Source organism: Ochotona princeps, chromosome 1 (assembly GCF_030435755.1).
Source record: "Ochotona princeps isolate mOchPri1 chromosome 1, mOchPri1.hap1, whole genome shotgun sequence".
NCBI classification, from domain to species: Eukaryota; Metazoa; Chordata; class Mammalia; order Lagomorpha; family Ochotonidae; genus Ochotona; species Ochotona princeps.
Genome location: NC_080832.1, coordinates 117,696,747 through 117,713,000, shown reverse-complemented (window position 1 = coordinate 117,713,000; position 16,254 = coordinate 117,696,747). Strand labels below are relative to the sequence as shown.

At 43.8% G+C, this 16,254-nt stretch overlaps 1 protein-coding gene across 1 annotated transcript; it reads left to right on the top strand.

Moving 5' to 3' along the window:
• The first annotated feature begins 7,894 nt into the window (after positions 1-7,894).
• LOC101518743 (olfactory receptor 2H1-like) lies at positions 7,895-8,833 on the top strand. Its single transcript, XM_012930704.2, has one exon. It carries the CDS (start codon positions 7,895-7,897, stop codon positions 8,831-8,833), a length of 939 nt encoding a protein of 312 aa, XP_012786158.2.
• Positions 8,834-16,254: the final 7,421 nt, after the last annotated feature.

The window sequence follows — 16,254 nt, the reverse complement described above, 5'->3', positions numbered from 1 at the left end:
GCATATTAAAAAAAATTCTTTTTACTTAAATTATAATTGTATTTTTTAAATAAAAGATACACATATGATGTTAATAGTAGGGGAATCTGAGTATATAGTATATGAGAACTCTGCAAAACCCTATAATTTTCTATTTAATTTTTAGATTTAAAACTAGTATGGTATTGTAATAATATGGGAAAAAAATCACTTGAGGGGTGAGAACTTGGGGAGGGGGGAGGGAAAATCTCAGACCTTATGAAATTGTACCATAAAATTCAAAAGTAAAGAAAAAATTAAAAATGGATTCTTAATGTAAAAAAATTTTTAAAATCTACTATGAAATTAAAAGCTAAAAATAAAATAAAATAAACACATCATCAGCCTACTGAGAGGAGAGGGCCTAATGGTGAACCTTGACCATCTGTATCATTTCCATAGAAACACTGACACTGTACTTCCTCTTGATGATCCTGCTTCTACTTCAACCTCAGCATTAATCTGCACATTACTCACTCCGTTGCTTCTCTGCCTTTTAGTGTTTGGAGATACTGCACTTGCCATAAGTTCTTCGAGATAATGGCTAAAGCTAACTCCTTTCACAATATTCACAGCTCCTTAAGGTAAGATACCATTTTCTGAGTTCCGAGGATGTGCTTTGTATGCAAGTCTCGCAATACTGAAACCGTATTTGTAAATGAAACATTAGTAGATTTGAATTTCATTATTTTCTCTACAATATCAACAATGGAAGGTTCTTGAATACACGTTTTGGCTTTTGCTGCCCCAGTGAGTGACTTTACAATGAAAGGCTCTCCTCCTTCCACACTGAGAAATAACTGGAAAGGTTATAAACATGCCTTTCCAATTAAAAATAATTTTAAAAAAATGAGAGGGGCTGGTGCAGTGACTCAATTGGCTAGTTTTCCACCTACAAGTGCCAGCATCCCATATGCATGCTGGTTCATGTCTTGGCTGCTCCACTTCCCATTCAACTCCCTGCTTATGACCTGAGAAAGCAGTGGAGGATGGTCCAAGGTCTTGGGACCCTGCACCCATGGAGCAAAAGCTCCTGGCTCCCTGCTTGGGATCAGCTCAGATCCAACTTTAGGACCATTTGGGGAGTAAAGCAGCAGATAGAAGATCTTTGTCTCTCCTCTCTGTAAAATCTGCCTTTACAATAAAAATAAATAAATTTCTTTTTTTAAATAAAGAATGAGAATAGCAGGGAGAGAATTTTAAAAATCTGAAAGATTTACTTAGATAAATTTAAAAACAGCAGATTCTTGAGAGGAAGAGTTCTTTTTTATCAGATTCAAAATATTGAATCTAGAAACAATGATAAAAGTTGTAATTCCTAAACAGATAACAACCATATCAGGGCTAGGTGTTTGACCTGGAAGTTAAGACAGCAGATGACATATGCCGGGAATTAAGTCCTGGCTCTTCTTTCAATTCCAGCTTCTGGCAAATGTGCAACCTCAGAGACACTGGTGATGTCTCCAGTACCTGGGATATGAGGCACACTTGAACTGCATTCCAGGCCCTTGGCTTCAGCCTAGCTTAGCACCCATGCCTTTTGTGGCATATTGGGAGAGAACCAGCAGGTGGAAAGGAGGTGTGTGTGTGTTGTATGTGCACACATACAATTGTTCATGGCAGTCAAAAATTGGAAAGGACCTCAGTGTTTATCAACAGATGAATGAATTAAACTATACTATATTTATACGGTAAAATAGCAGCCATACAAAGTGACAAAGTAGGACACTACTATGAGGAGCACTGTGAATGAAGGTCAATAACAAACAGCAAAAGGAACCAGGAACAAAGCACATTGATTCCATTCACACAAAGTTCTTATACTAGAAAAAACTAACCTTATATGAAAGAAGCTGGATAATTGTTTGCCTAGGAAGGGCGTGTTAGAACTTCGTGCGCTAAAGGAAATCCTTGAGTGGTATGACAGCTATCAGATATACACACTGTCAGAACTTACCGAGCCACACACTTAACGTGCTAATTTTCATTACATGTAAATTGTACTTTGGAACAGAAATGAGTTACTGCATAATGGAACAACATGAATATCCAAAGGAGTACATATTGTGTTATTCCACTTGTTTGAAGTCCTAGAAGAGGAAAAACCAGTTATGGTGGTGAAGAATCATGGTAGTTGTTGCCCCTGACATGGCTAATGGGGAGGGTGGTGGGGCAAGAGGAAAGAGAAGTTTGCAGGGTGATGACAATATCCTATATCTTCATCAGACTCACCAAACTTCATCAAATTATATGCTTAATATCTTTGCATTTTATTTATTTTTAAATATTTATTTTATTTTTATTCGAAAGGCAGAGTTATAGAGAAAAGGAAAGGCAGAGGGAGAAATCTCTCATGAGCTGGTTCTCTCCCCAAGTGGCTGCTACATGGACCAGTCTGAAGCCGGAAGCCTAGACCTTCTTCCTGGTCTGCAACATGGATTCAAGACCCAAACACTTGGACCATTTTGTGCTGCTTTCCCAGGCCATAAGCAGGGAGCTGGATTACAAGTGAGGCATCCATGACACAAGCCCATGCCCATTTGGGATGCCCTCTCCCCCTCCCTGCAGGTGGAGTCTTGGCCTACTATGCCAACTGTGCATTTTATTGTGTACAAATTTTTACATTTTATCTTCTAGTTTTTTTTTTTAAGATTTATCTTATTTTTATTACAAAGTCAGATATACTGAGAGGAGGAGAGATAGAGAGGAAGTGGAGCTGCCGGGATTAGAACCAGCAGCCATATGGGATCAAGGCGAGGACCTTAGTCACTAGGCCACGCTGCCGAGCCCTATCTTGTAGTTTTGTCAAGAAGGTAACAGACTATTGAGTTGGTTCAAAAGACATTTGAAAGAAGAACGTGAAACATTTAGCAGGAATAAAAGTGACCAAACTAAACCTTTGTACTCCACATGATACAGATGAATAGAGAAGGACCTTTTTCCTTACACAAGGAGCAGGACTGCTGTCAGCCTTCTCTGGATCCCCAATCCCTCTAACCATTTGCCAATGACTAATTGTCTAAAGACTCTGAGGCTTCAGAGTCTTGTGGGAATTAACAAGCTGCTTCTCTCCATGGCACTGGACTCCGGGGATCCTTTCCGGTATCACTTCACCATGACTCCTTGCTCCTTGCAGTGCCACCAGAAGAGAAGCCAGCTCACTGGACAGAGGGGTCAGAGGGAACAGAGGTTGCGGTGCATGTCTTCACACAGAAAAGCAGAGTAGTAGTGTCTTCTGCTTAACACACAGTGCTATGGACAGCCTACCTGCATTCAAGTCTTGGTTCTAGCTGGGTTACTATGAGAAAATTAGTAAATCTGTTTGTTGTCTAGTTTTTTTTTCATCTAAACATAAAGGTAGGATACACTTACAGTATCTAGAGCATACAAATGTGAGGTGCCTTAAAAAGGAGAGCTGTTGCTTTAGCATTCAACAGTCTTACCTGAACCCTAACCTCAAGTCCTTTCCAAGGAACTCTGCCCCTCCACACTTTGCTTTTAACTCTGATTGTGACAGATGAACAGAGGCTCCAATGAGTCCAGGAACTCCATGGGAAAGCTACAGCAGCAAGGCTGCTGGGAAATTCTGACCTACGTGCAGGTAAGAAAATTTTTCCCACCTTACAGCCCTCACCTTCCTCACGTCTTCAATAGGGAAGCCACCAAGAAGATCAGATTTGTTAAAAAAAGCTCAGAATCCAGGCCTTACCCTTTTTGGCTGTGTAGATTTGGGCAAGTTATTTAATAAGATCATTTGTTCTTTCACAAAGGCAGGATGATACTACCCACCTGGGAGAGGATTGTTGTGAGAACCAAGCAAAAGTGCATGTTTATCTGTGTCTGTTGTATAGGAAGCACGCAATGAGTGACACCCGTGAGGGTTATAATGTGCCTGATCTGATTGGTTCGGAAAACAGAATCAGGGTCTGATTCCGTGAACAATAGAATGAATGGGGTAGTAAATAAAGTAGGTGAAATAAGAATTACCAAGACTTTAAATCAGACCCTCTGACCCGGAATACAGGTATCCCAAGCAGTACCCTAACTTCTATACTAAACATTCACTCCAGCTTTTTTCAACCAAAAAAGTGTTACTAAAAATACTATTAATAATCGAAGCAATAGTAATTGTCTCTTCTGGAGCAAAGTAGATATGATCACAGTGCAGAAGTTGTAACTTCTGCTTAAATGTTTAACAAAACAATACCCTTCAGCTTTCAATGGTGATGTAACCCGATGAACCCATCACATGTTGAAGATAATTGTTACGTTGGAAATGTATTTAGCACATCTAACCAACAGACCATTACTAGTCTGCCTAAAGCATGCTCATCAAATACAATTTTATAATTACATGTTGGCTATCATATGCACACGCACAAACGGACATTTTGTAGACATTATGGAAGGCAAAGACATAAGACACAGTAACCAAAAACTGCCGGTCACACCATAGCCTGACATCTGTCCATGTTACTGTGGCTGATGGGGAGTGACAGCTCACTGCCACTGATGACGAGAGTATCATGCCACAGATCACTGTCCCAGCAAAGGGGTGAAAATTAAAGTGTATCTGCATATCACATTTATACCATAACAAAATCAAAAACGTAAGCTAAATTATAAGTCTGGGATCATTTATATTTTAAAAACCAAAGGCAAAAAAAAAAAATTTCCCATAGAATGAAAAAAACAGTGAATGAAAGGCAAGGATGAGAAGATACAATCAGGGGATGGCATGGTAGTGAGCAGTCTAGTCCCATGTGGGTGCAGGCTCAAGTTCCAGCTGCTCCACTTTCTGTCCAACTCCCTGTAATGGCCTGAGAAGGTGGCAGAGGATGGCCCAAGAACCTAGGTTGCTCCTTCCAGATGTCAGACCTGGCAGGAGATCCTGGCTCCCAGTATCAGACCACCCAGTTCTGGCCATTGCTGCCATTTGGGAAGTGAATGGGTGTATAGAAAATTTTCCCTGTCTCTCTTTTTCTCTTTAACTTTGACTTTCAAGTAAGATAAACTGGCATTGTCTGTATCAGCAATGTAAGGGCACACCTAAATAACAGACTGATGGAGTCATGACTCCTTATGAAGGAACATACTATTGCAGCAGTGTGGAGAGAATCAGTAAGGGGTGGTATTTTGGAAGGGGGAACACCCCAGTTTCTACGAAATTGTACCATAAAATTCAAAAATTCTGGGCCCGGCGGCATGGCCTAGCAGCTAAAGTCCTCGCCTTGAATGCCTCGGGATCCCATATGGGCGCCGGTTCTAATCCCGGCAGCTCCACTTCCCATCCAGCTCCCTGCTTGTGGCCTGGGAAAGCAGTCGAGGACAGCCCAATGCATTGGGACACTGCACCTGCGTGGGAGACCTGGTTCCCGGCATCAGATCGGTGCGCACCGGCCCGTTGCGGCTCACTTGGGGAGTGAATCATCGGACGGAAGATCTTCCTCTCTGTCTCTCCTCCTCTCTGTATATCTGACTTTGTAATAAAAATAAATCTTAAAAAAAAAAATTCAAAACTTCAAAATCAAAATTTACCAAAGAAAAACTAAATCTTAGAGAGAGAAACAGAAGTAGACTGGACAGAAATGAAAGACTTGAAATGTCACTTTTAAGTACACACACAAAAGACATGTGATGGGATGGTATTTTCTGCCAATTTGTAGCTTCTTGAGGTGCTTATCCATCACTGTGCTCAGTTCCTCATGCTAAACATCAAGTGGCCACTACATCCCACCCACTTCTAAGTTGGTATAGTCACATATTTTTGTTTTATTTCTCTTCAGTTCTTGGGGTCTTCTGGTAACGTCCAAGTATTCTCTAAAGAAATCACTCTCCACTGTGGCCTAGAAGTCTTGCTGGCACGGGCAGATCATGTTCTCCAGCATCTAGAAATAGGCTCCTTTGATCAGTACCATGGAACAGCTTGCTAAAGAGGGCAGTGTCAGGCACTAACGCAAAATGTAATGTTTTTATTTGTTTATTTGTTTTAGATGAATGGCAAATAAACAGAGATAGATGACAGAGATCTTCCATCTTTTGGTTCACTCAGCAAATGAATACAATAGCCAGGGTCCAACCAGAAGCTCAACTCAAGTCTCCTAAAGGCACAGCAGGGACCCAACTGTTTGGGTCATCACCTGCAACCTCCCAGGTTGCACATTAGCAAGAACCTAGAATTGGAAGCAGAAATAGGACTCAAACCTGAGCACCCCAATATGCAGGCATCCCAAGTGGCCTCCAAATGCTTAACTCACAACATGTGAATTCTGACTGGATCCTAAATGAAAAATAAGTGTTCCTTCAAAATGATGTTGTCAGCATAGTTAACAAAAGAAGCCCTTTACAGAAAAGTACTTTATCAATTTTAAGTTTCTTGATTTGATTCCTGTGTACTGCTTAACAATGTGTTGCTGCAACAAAACCGCCTGAAATATTAAGAGTAAAAAGACAATGTGCACAACCTACTCGCACATGACTCGGAGTAAATGTGATAACATGCAAATACACTGAGGGGAATTGATAATAAAATGCTAAATATTGGAAAGTCACGGTAAAAGGGTTTTTTAAAAAGATTTTATTTTATTTTTATTGCAAACTCAGACATACAGAGAGAAGGAGAGACAGAGAGGAAGATCTTCCATCCAATGAATCACTCCCCAAGTAACCGCAATCACCAGTGCTACATTGATCCAAAGCCAGGAGCCAGGAACTTCTTCCAGGCCTCCCACGTGTGTGCAGGGTCCCAAGGCTTTGGGCCATCTTTGACTGCTTTCCCAGGCCACAGGCAGAGAGCTGGATGGGAAGGGGAGCTGCCGGGATTAGAACTGGGGCCCATATGGGATCCCAGCATGTGCAAAGCAAGGACTGTATCAGCTAGGCCACAGCACCGGGCACCATGATAAAAGTTTTATAGGAGGTCTAAGAACAGATCTTGCAATTTTTTCTCTAAGTTCTCGCTTAATTGAAATTGAAAAGGTTTTCAACTGCATATAAAGAAAATTAAACTCATATTATACAAAGCCAAAATTCTATTTAAAATATCCCAGCTCTGTATGGTGAACTTTACCTACTAATTTTCATTTCTTCTGAGAAGGAATTAATGAAATCAGCCTATTGCAATTTTCCATTTCCCAGCCTCAATTCTTATGGAACTTTTGGCATAATAGAACCAAACTGATATTATGCTTTTTCTTATATTTCCACATCACACAGAAAGAAAAGTGAAAGTAGGGGCTTAATAATCTTCAGATAAAATATTTGCTTTTAATTTAACAACCATTACACCTTCATAAACGGCAATGATCATTTAACTGATCTTGCTGCAGACTGAGTAATTTCACATAAAGGAGAAATCTCAAAACTCGATACTTGTTTCTCTAGTTGAATTTCTGGCAAAATTGTAAAGTATGTAAAATGTACATTATACTGGCAATTTTATGCTTACACTAGAAAATAGGTGAATCCTACAGTAATGTAAAGGGTCAGGAAATTTACTCAATACATACTACTTTTTCAATTCCATCCACACATAAAGGGAAATCCAATAGCACAGTTTTCAGATAATCACAGGTGTTCAGTAAATGGTTGCTGAGTTAATTCATGCTAATTAACTAGTTAATAAATATCTTACATCTGCCAAATTTTCCATCAACCCGTAAAGCAGAGGTACCAGGTTGAGACCTCAATCACTGTCTGGCTTGCTCACACCCATGAAACATTGAACCAGGAAGAACTGGGAGAAGAAAAGTAGCTTCTGGATGATGAAGAGACTGAATGGGAACCTGAGTGATCAGAGTAAGAAGAAAAACATCCATATGGTATAATCTGACATATACCAAGGGTGTTAAAAAAAAAAAAAAACAGGAACCACACCATGGGCAACCAGAGCTCCCCAGCAGGCTTCATCCTTCTGGGCTTCTCTGAACACCCAGAACTGGAAAAGATCCTCTTCGTGGTTGTCTTGTTTTCCTACCTTCCAGCCCTGGTGGGCAACATGCTCATCATCCTGCTGTCTGTGCTGGACCCCAGGCTCAGCTCTCCCATGTACTTCTTCCTCTGTAACCTCGCCTTCCTGGACCTCTGCTTCACCACAAGCTGTGTCCCCCAGATGCTGCTCAACCTCTGGGGCCCAGACAAAACCATCAGCTTCCTGGGATGCTCGGTCCAGCTCTTCATCTTCATGTCCCTGGGGACTACTGAGTGCATCCTGCTGGCCGTGATGGCCTTTGACCGCTATGTGGCTGTCTGCCAGCCCCTCCACTATGCCACCATCATCCATCCTCGCCTGTGCTGGCAGCTGACCTCTGTGGCCTGGATCTTGGGACTAGTACAATCTATAGTCCAGACCCCACCTACCCTCCGCCTGCCCTTCTGCTCCCACCGGCAGATAGATAATTTTTTATGTGAAGTCCCTTCTCTAATTCGACTCTCCTGTGGAGATACCACCTACAATGAAATCCAGCTGTCTGTGTCAAGTGTCCTCATCGTGGTTGTCCCTCTGAGCCTCATCCTTGTCTCTTATGGTGCCATTGCCCGAGCAGTGCTGAGAATTAACTCTGCTGCAGCATGGAGAAAGGCACTCAGAACCTGCTCCTCCCATCTCCTGGTTGTCACTCTCTTCTATAGTACCGTCATTGCCGTCTATCTCCAGCCCAAAAACCCCTATGCCCAAGAGAGGGGTAAGTTCTTTGGCCTCTTCTACGCTGTGGGCACTCCTTCCCTCAACCCTCTCATATACACCTTGAGGAACAAGGAGGTAAAGAGTGCACTCAGGAGATTAGTAGGGAATGATGTGGAGCTCAGGGAAACCTGAGGAAGAGCTGCTTCATATCTGTTCTAAATTAGGTTTCTACATGAGCTTTGAAAACTTTGTGTTTCTCAGGCCACTACCTTCTCTGTACAAACCTGACCCACTGCATAGATTCACAATGTGACCATGGAGTGTCCAAGTGGAAGAGGGTGGGAAGTGGAGGTAGTTGTAGGCACATTATACCTTAAATTCAAATATTATGTCTGTCCATTCTTAATATTCTTCTCCATTCAGTTTTACTGTCTTGCACAAGAGGTGTGGATGGTGATGTGTTAAACCAGGATAGATCACAGAACTTACACGATATTTGCATGAGCCAGGGCTGGGAGGAAACCAGGCTGGGCCAGGCCACAGCACCCACTGGTACACAGATGAGCCAGAATAAATTATGAACCACAGGAGTTCAGGTAAGTGTGAGCAGTGGCACAGGTGTCTGGGTCCTCTAGCCATGTAGCTGTGGCTTGAAATACCTGAGCTGGCCCAGACTTCCTGCTGGGGATCCTAGGTCCCCATCCACTGCTGCAGGGAGAAGGTTCTGTGCTTATGGACTGCCCTAGTGGTTACCAATGCTGGGCTCCTCCTACTGATGGCCCAGGGGCAAGCTCTTGTGTATTGGGAGTATCAAATTACTTCCTAGAGATTCCCATGGATAAGGCCACAATATGTGTAGGTGAGGAATTAATCCTGAGGACACCCAGCAAGGGGGCCACTGTACTTGCAGGTAAGTGAGGGGACTGAGACCCAGTGGTTTGGAGGGGAAGAGAACTGAAGATATTTTTGGATCTGACTGATGCACCAGCCCACATGGAATCCTGGGTTGGGCTTGTTAGCATTGAATATGGCTGACCACCACATGCTATTGGTATTGGGAGAGGTTCTGATGCAGGAGCTTGGCAACTCCTCTGTTGGGACATAGTCCCTGCAGGTGAGTGCAAGAACCAAAAAAGGCAGCAGCCAAGACCAGGCCAGGTAACGGGACCCATCGGCTTACCTTTGGCTCAGGTATGGGGCAAGCCAGACTAGGCCAGTTCATATCACCCACTGGCAAATCCGAGAGCCAGAATAGTATGTGGGTCATGCCAGGTCAAGCCATAATACCACCCAGTTCACACTAGGGCTGGGACTGAGAGCTAACTGGGCTGACTAGGCTGTAGTTCCTATCAGCATGAGCTGGTACAGGGAGGGGGTGGGTCAAATTTGGCCAGGCTACAGTACTCACGGGCAAATGTGAGGTGTGATGATGGGTCATACCAGACTGGCTTGAAGTACGCAACCACCACATATAAGACCCAGGGAGAGTAGGAAAACCCAGTAGTGGGGGCTGCAGGGAGATCCCCTGATGGACCACTATTCCCACTGCTGAGATTGAGAGCTGGGATTGGGGGAAGACCAGGGCCAGGCAGGGATACAACCTGTTGGTCTGCATGTAAGTTGGATCAGGGACAAGCCAGGCTGGGTAGACTGAACATGCGCAAGCCAGATGGGGTGAGGGATGGTTGAACTTTGCCACAGCATCAGCTAGCAGATGCTGGCACAAGGGGAAAATTTGTTCAGCTAAGCTACAGTACCACCTGGAGACTGTAAGTGGAGAGTGGGGTCAGTACGGAAACAGTGGCCACCTCCCTCTTGGGTAACCACTCCCCACTAGTGACAATGAGAACCAGGACAGGCAAGTCTAGACAAGAGTAGTATCCACCAGACATGTGTGGGCTGGATAGTGAGTCTGGTTGGGTTGAACTAGGCTTCAATGCCCATTGACAGGTATGAGAACTGAATGGGATATGGGAGAGACAAGACAAGTCTGCTATACACACTGACAGGCATGGATACCAGTGCAGGAGGCAAGCCCAGTGAGGGTATTGCAGGTTGCTCCGACTAGGCTACAACCCCAATGGTTTACATGGGGGCTGAGTGTGTGGCGGGCTGGATCGGGCTGGGCTGCAACACCCATTAGTTTGCATAGAAGACAGGGCAGGAGACAACTGACCCAGCAATTGCAACTAATAGTGTGCAAGTAGGCCAATTTGGGCAACAGACTGTGCTGGACTCTGTATTGGCAAGCACACAGTAGAATTAGATCTGCGATCACCTCAGATGAAGTTTCTTTGGGAAGCTCCCCAACTCAATCACTAGACTCATAACCCCTACCATGGAGGAAATTGCAGATTCTATGGTCTGACTGTGGAATACATGTGTCAGAGCTGGGCCTCTTCAGTGGCTTAGGTGGAACAGTGAACAGCATATCCAGATGCACATGGAGGTTAAGGCAGTACATTGGAGCCTGCAGAGGACACATGGTACCGGAACAGAGGACAGAACAAATCAATCAACTACCCAAGCAAAGAGCTGGCAGTGAATACCTGGGCAATGAAGACTCTAAGGTGGACTGTGTCAACCAGTGGAGTCTGGAGAGATTTCATCGAGGTTAGAGTGGCAAGATCAGCAGCAATACATAACTGTTGCGCTATCAAGAACACTTGAGCAGAACCCACAGAGCATGCCCCACATCAGGGGCCCTGGGATGGTTGGGAGGCTGGTTATAACTTCTCCCCTCATCTCTCCCCTCCCCCTAGATAAAGGAAGTAAAAAAGAGAATGTCAAACCAATGGTCTCACCTACTTTCCTAAAGCCCTTGACCCTTTGCACCCTAGTCAAATATGTAAAGTATCACAAATAAAATTTATATTAAAAAAAAAAGGTATCAACAACACCAGGCTGGGATAGGCTTAAAGACCTGCTTGAGAAAGCTGAGATTCAGAGCAGGCCATGCCAGGCAGAGCTGTAGCACCTGCTGGCACTCACAAGCTCCAGGGCTGGCAGTGGCTTGGTAAGGGACCATTGGAACACTGCTGCTAGGCTATAGCACCCACTGGTTAGTGTGAAAGTCAGGGCTGAGGCCAAACTAGGTTAAACAAAGCAGCAGCACCGGCCAGCACGTGAAAGATCTAGAGCTGGGAGCAAGCCTGGTAGGGGAATTGCGGAACTGTCCTACTAAGCCACTTCTTCCACTGGTGAGCATGGGAGCTAGGACTGGGGTGGGTCTATCTGGGCAAAGCTGCAGCACCCATTGGCCAGCATGTAGGCTGAGTCTGGTTGTGGGCTAGCTGGGATAGGCCAAGCACCTGCTGGCAAGTGCCAGGTCTGAGTGGAAGTCACATAGGCTGGACTACAGTACTCCCTGGAAAATGCAAGATCTTGGCCTAGAAGCCAGCCTGGCAAGGGAACTGTGGGCATTCCCCTGCTAAGGTGCAGCTCCCACTGATGACTATGAGAGCCAAGGCTTGGACGGGGCCAGACTAAACAAGGTGGCAACACATGTTTGCATACATGTGAACTGGGTCTATGGGTAAGTCAAGCCAAACCAGGCTATAGCACCCATGGGTGTGCATGAGAACTGGATGGGATGTGCACCAGGCTAGGCTAGGCTGCAGCACATGCCAGCATGCACAAAAAACGGGGGCTGAGGGTGGTCACTGAGGGTTACCCCTACTGGATCACAGCACCCTTAATATGCATGGGGACCAGGCAGATGGTGGTCTGACTAGGCTGGAGTGCAGCACCCGCTGGTTTGCATGAAATATGGGGCTAGCTCTCTGTGGTTTCCTTTATGAGGGAAAACAGCTCCTCCTCTTTCATGAACTAATAGCAATCCAAAAGACTCATCTAAGTCACCCAGCCAAAGGACAATCACTTGAGGGGTTAGGTTTCAACATATGAACTGGGGGGGCATAAGCACTTAACACATCGCACACGTCTTCCTTTTCCACAAGGTCCCTTCGAATCACTTGCTCCTTCTGACATTGATCCATCTCTGCTTTCTTTTCTCCTTGAAACAACAAATGGGTAAAGGAACTAAAATTCAGCAGATTAATACTCACATACAAGTGTACACAATGGATTGTTAAACCCAAAATATAGACACTGATTTTCTTATTCCAGCAACCTTTCAAATGTATACAGCTGTTAGCAAACAACCCTTGGGATGGAAATAAAGGCAGAATATAAAAGAGAAACCTTTACTATTTGATTCCTGGTATTTCCTTCGTACCCAGCCAACAAAGGATAACATCCCACAACCTTTGGACTGTAATAAGATGTTCCAATGAGTACTTTGTTGCTAACACATAAACACAACATAAAGAACATGGAACTCCCTTTTCCTAGATAAGACTTTCTGTTCTTAAAGTAACCAGGTACCAGGGCAGGTAAGTACTAGCCAGATGGAAGTGAGTTTCTCTTCTTCTGCAATATTAATCTACCCCTCAATAGTAAACCCTAACATAGCAGTATGTCAAGAAGTATGAATTGTTCTTTCTGATGTAAAGATCTTCCATGATTTTTCTCTTAAGTCACTGCTAGAGGACATGCACCTGTTCATCATCTGACTCCATCAGCAACAAGGGAAATTCCTCATGGTGGGCTTCACCACATTAAAAGTGGTGTGGATGGTATTCACTTTGTCATCACTGTAACATTAAAGCCTTTTCCCAAGCTTTAGGATCTTGGAGTACAACAGAAAGACGTGATCCTGCATGGAAACTTGGGTCTTAGACCAAACATTCACCAAACCTTATTCCAGGTTGGCAGCAGAAGTCATTAACTCCCATTCCCCAAGGATCCACATCCAGCTAATGGTACACATGTGAGAATATTCATCAAGAACAAAAGTAAAAACATTTTCTTAGATGGAAGATCAAGAAATTTGATCACCAGCTGACTTACCTTTAAAAGAACACCAGGAACCAGTGTTGTGGTGTATCCGGTAGATACTCATCTGAAGTGCCAGCATCCCCTATGAGTACCAGTTTGAGTCCCAGCTGACCCACTTCTGATCCAGCTTCCTGCTAGTGCAGCTGGAGAAGCAGCAGAGCATGAATCAAGTTCTAGGCACCCTGCACCGATGTGGGAGACACAGAAGCAGCCCCTGGCTCCTGGCTTCAGCAGGCCTAACTCTTGTCATTACACCCATGTTGGGGGTGAACTAGTAGGTGGAAGACCTTAATGTTTAAAAAAAAAAAGGAAAACAAAAAGATTTTCTTCAGAGAGAAAAGACATGAAACCAGAGAAATTTAAAATATCTTGAAGGAAGAAAGAGCCACATAAGTGATGCCTATCTACATACGTAGAACAGTATATTACTCTTCTTTAGAGTTCTTTAAAATACGTCGCAATTTTGGAACCAAAGTGTGTAAGATTCATTGGGTGTACATAATAACATATATGAGTCTTGGTGGTCTCTCTTGTGGGGACCAGGATTCAAGTTGTGGCATCCGTGCCAAGAAGAACGTTGGCACACAGGGTGTGCAGAGGCAAGATGAACCAATGCAAACTTTACTGAATTTTTCTGAGCTTCTTATACCAATTTTTTGCAGGACAACCCGGTTGGTAAAAGTTACAACTTAACTGAACAATGGCATGCAAATGACTCCAACAATAGATCACAAGGGATTAGGGGCAACAATTACTAGACTCGGGGGAGGAGCCTGATGAGTAAACAGGAGTTACAGGAATCAATACCAGTAAATAAACAATTCTAACTAGAAAAGGAATCCAGCAGAACTTTGTTTGTATTCAGATACTTTTAGCCCACAATCACTGAAGGAAGAAGGAGGTCAGGAAGATGCCTCACACCTCTCCAGACATAGTAGTTGGCAAGGTTTATGCGCAGTCCCAGCAGGGAGTCTGCTCCTTGCAGCACTCTGCTGAGAACAGTTGAGATTCAGAGTTCTCAGGCATCATTATCTGGCCTTTGGGGAGTAAGATCTCCAAAATTAATAAATCTCCACATGTGACAACTACAAAAGAAAGACAAAAAATATTGACAAATAGATCTCTGAGAGTATGATGCTGAGGTTTCTGTTTTCTACATTGATAAGCTTTTAATTCTAAGTAGACAGCAAAGGCTTCCGTATTTATATGGCAATTCCAAAAGCATCCAAGATGACACAGCGGCATCAGCAATAATAGAAGAGTTAACACCGCTAAAAATGGCCCTGTTCATAAAAGAAAAATTAAGCCTGAAAAAAAAATCATTAGAATTAACATTTTATAGAACTCTGGAAATTAACCAAAGGCATGCTGCAATCTGAAGAATGTTCATTCAGAAATAATGACTGGGTCTCGCCAAGAACACTCAGTTCTGTGGCCTGCCTTGCCCCACCCAGTTTCCCCTTGCAACACTCCAGAGAAGCCTTTAAAACGAACAGCACATAAGCACAATGGGAACCAGCACAGAGGAAACAGCTAAAGGTGAAAGAAACTTCCAATCCCTCAACATCCTAGCTAACAGAAAATTGTCATTTTGCTTGTCTGTTGTTTTCCAGAACTTATAAAACTAAGAGCTTTACAGAGACAGACTAATCTTTTCCCAGGGGATAATAGTTAAAGAAATTTGGACCCGGTGGCGTGGCCTAGCGGCTAAAGTACTCCCCTTGAACGCCCTGGGATCCCATATGGGCGCCAGTTCTAATCCCAGCAGCTCCACTTCCCACCCAGCTCCCTGCTTGTGGCCTGGGAAAGCAGTCGAGGACCGCCTAAAGCCTTGGGACCCTGCACCTGTGTGTGAGACCCAAAAGAGGCTCTGGGCTCCTGGCTTCTGGTTTGGCCACTGCAGCCACTTGGGGAATAAATCAGTGGACAGAACATATTCCTCTCTGTCTCGCCTCCTCTCTGTATATCCGACTTTCCAATAAAAATAAAATCAACCTTAAATAAGAAAATGGGGGACCTGGATGCCCAGGAATCAGTCATTTAGACAGAAAATCAGCAAAGAAGCAACAGAGATAAATTTGAACCTAGATTAGTGGGAACCAGCACCTATCTACACAACTCTGCGTTCAACAGCCTCAGACACATTACATGAAACATTTTTCCAGATAAATCATATGATGGATAACAAAACAAGCCTCAATAATTTTAAAAGAATAAAAGTCATAGTAAATATTGTTTTAATAACACAGACTAGAACTAAAAATCAACAACAAAAAATATAGCAAACCACATAAATATACATGGAAATTTGGCAACTTACTCTCAGAAAAACAATAGATTAAAGAAGTCGAGAAGATAATTGGAAAATTTCTTGGAGCCAATTAAGAAGGAACTACAGGGCCCGGCGGCATGGCCTAGCGGCTTAAGTCCTTGCCTTGAACACGCCGGGATCCCATATGGGCACCGGTTCTAATCCCGGCAGCTCCACTTCCCATCCAGCTCCCTGCTTGTGGCCTGGGAAAGCAGTCGAGGACGGCCCAAAGCATTGGGACCCTGCACCCGCGTGGGAGACCCGGAAGAGGTTCCTGGTTCCTGGCATCAGATCGGCACAGCACCGGCCCGTTGCAGTAACTTGGGGAGTGAATCATTGGATGGAAGATCTTCCTCTCTGTCTCTCCTCCTCTCTGTATATCTGACTTTGTAATAAAAATAAA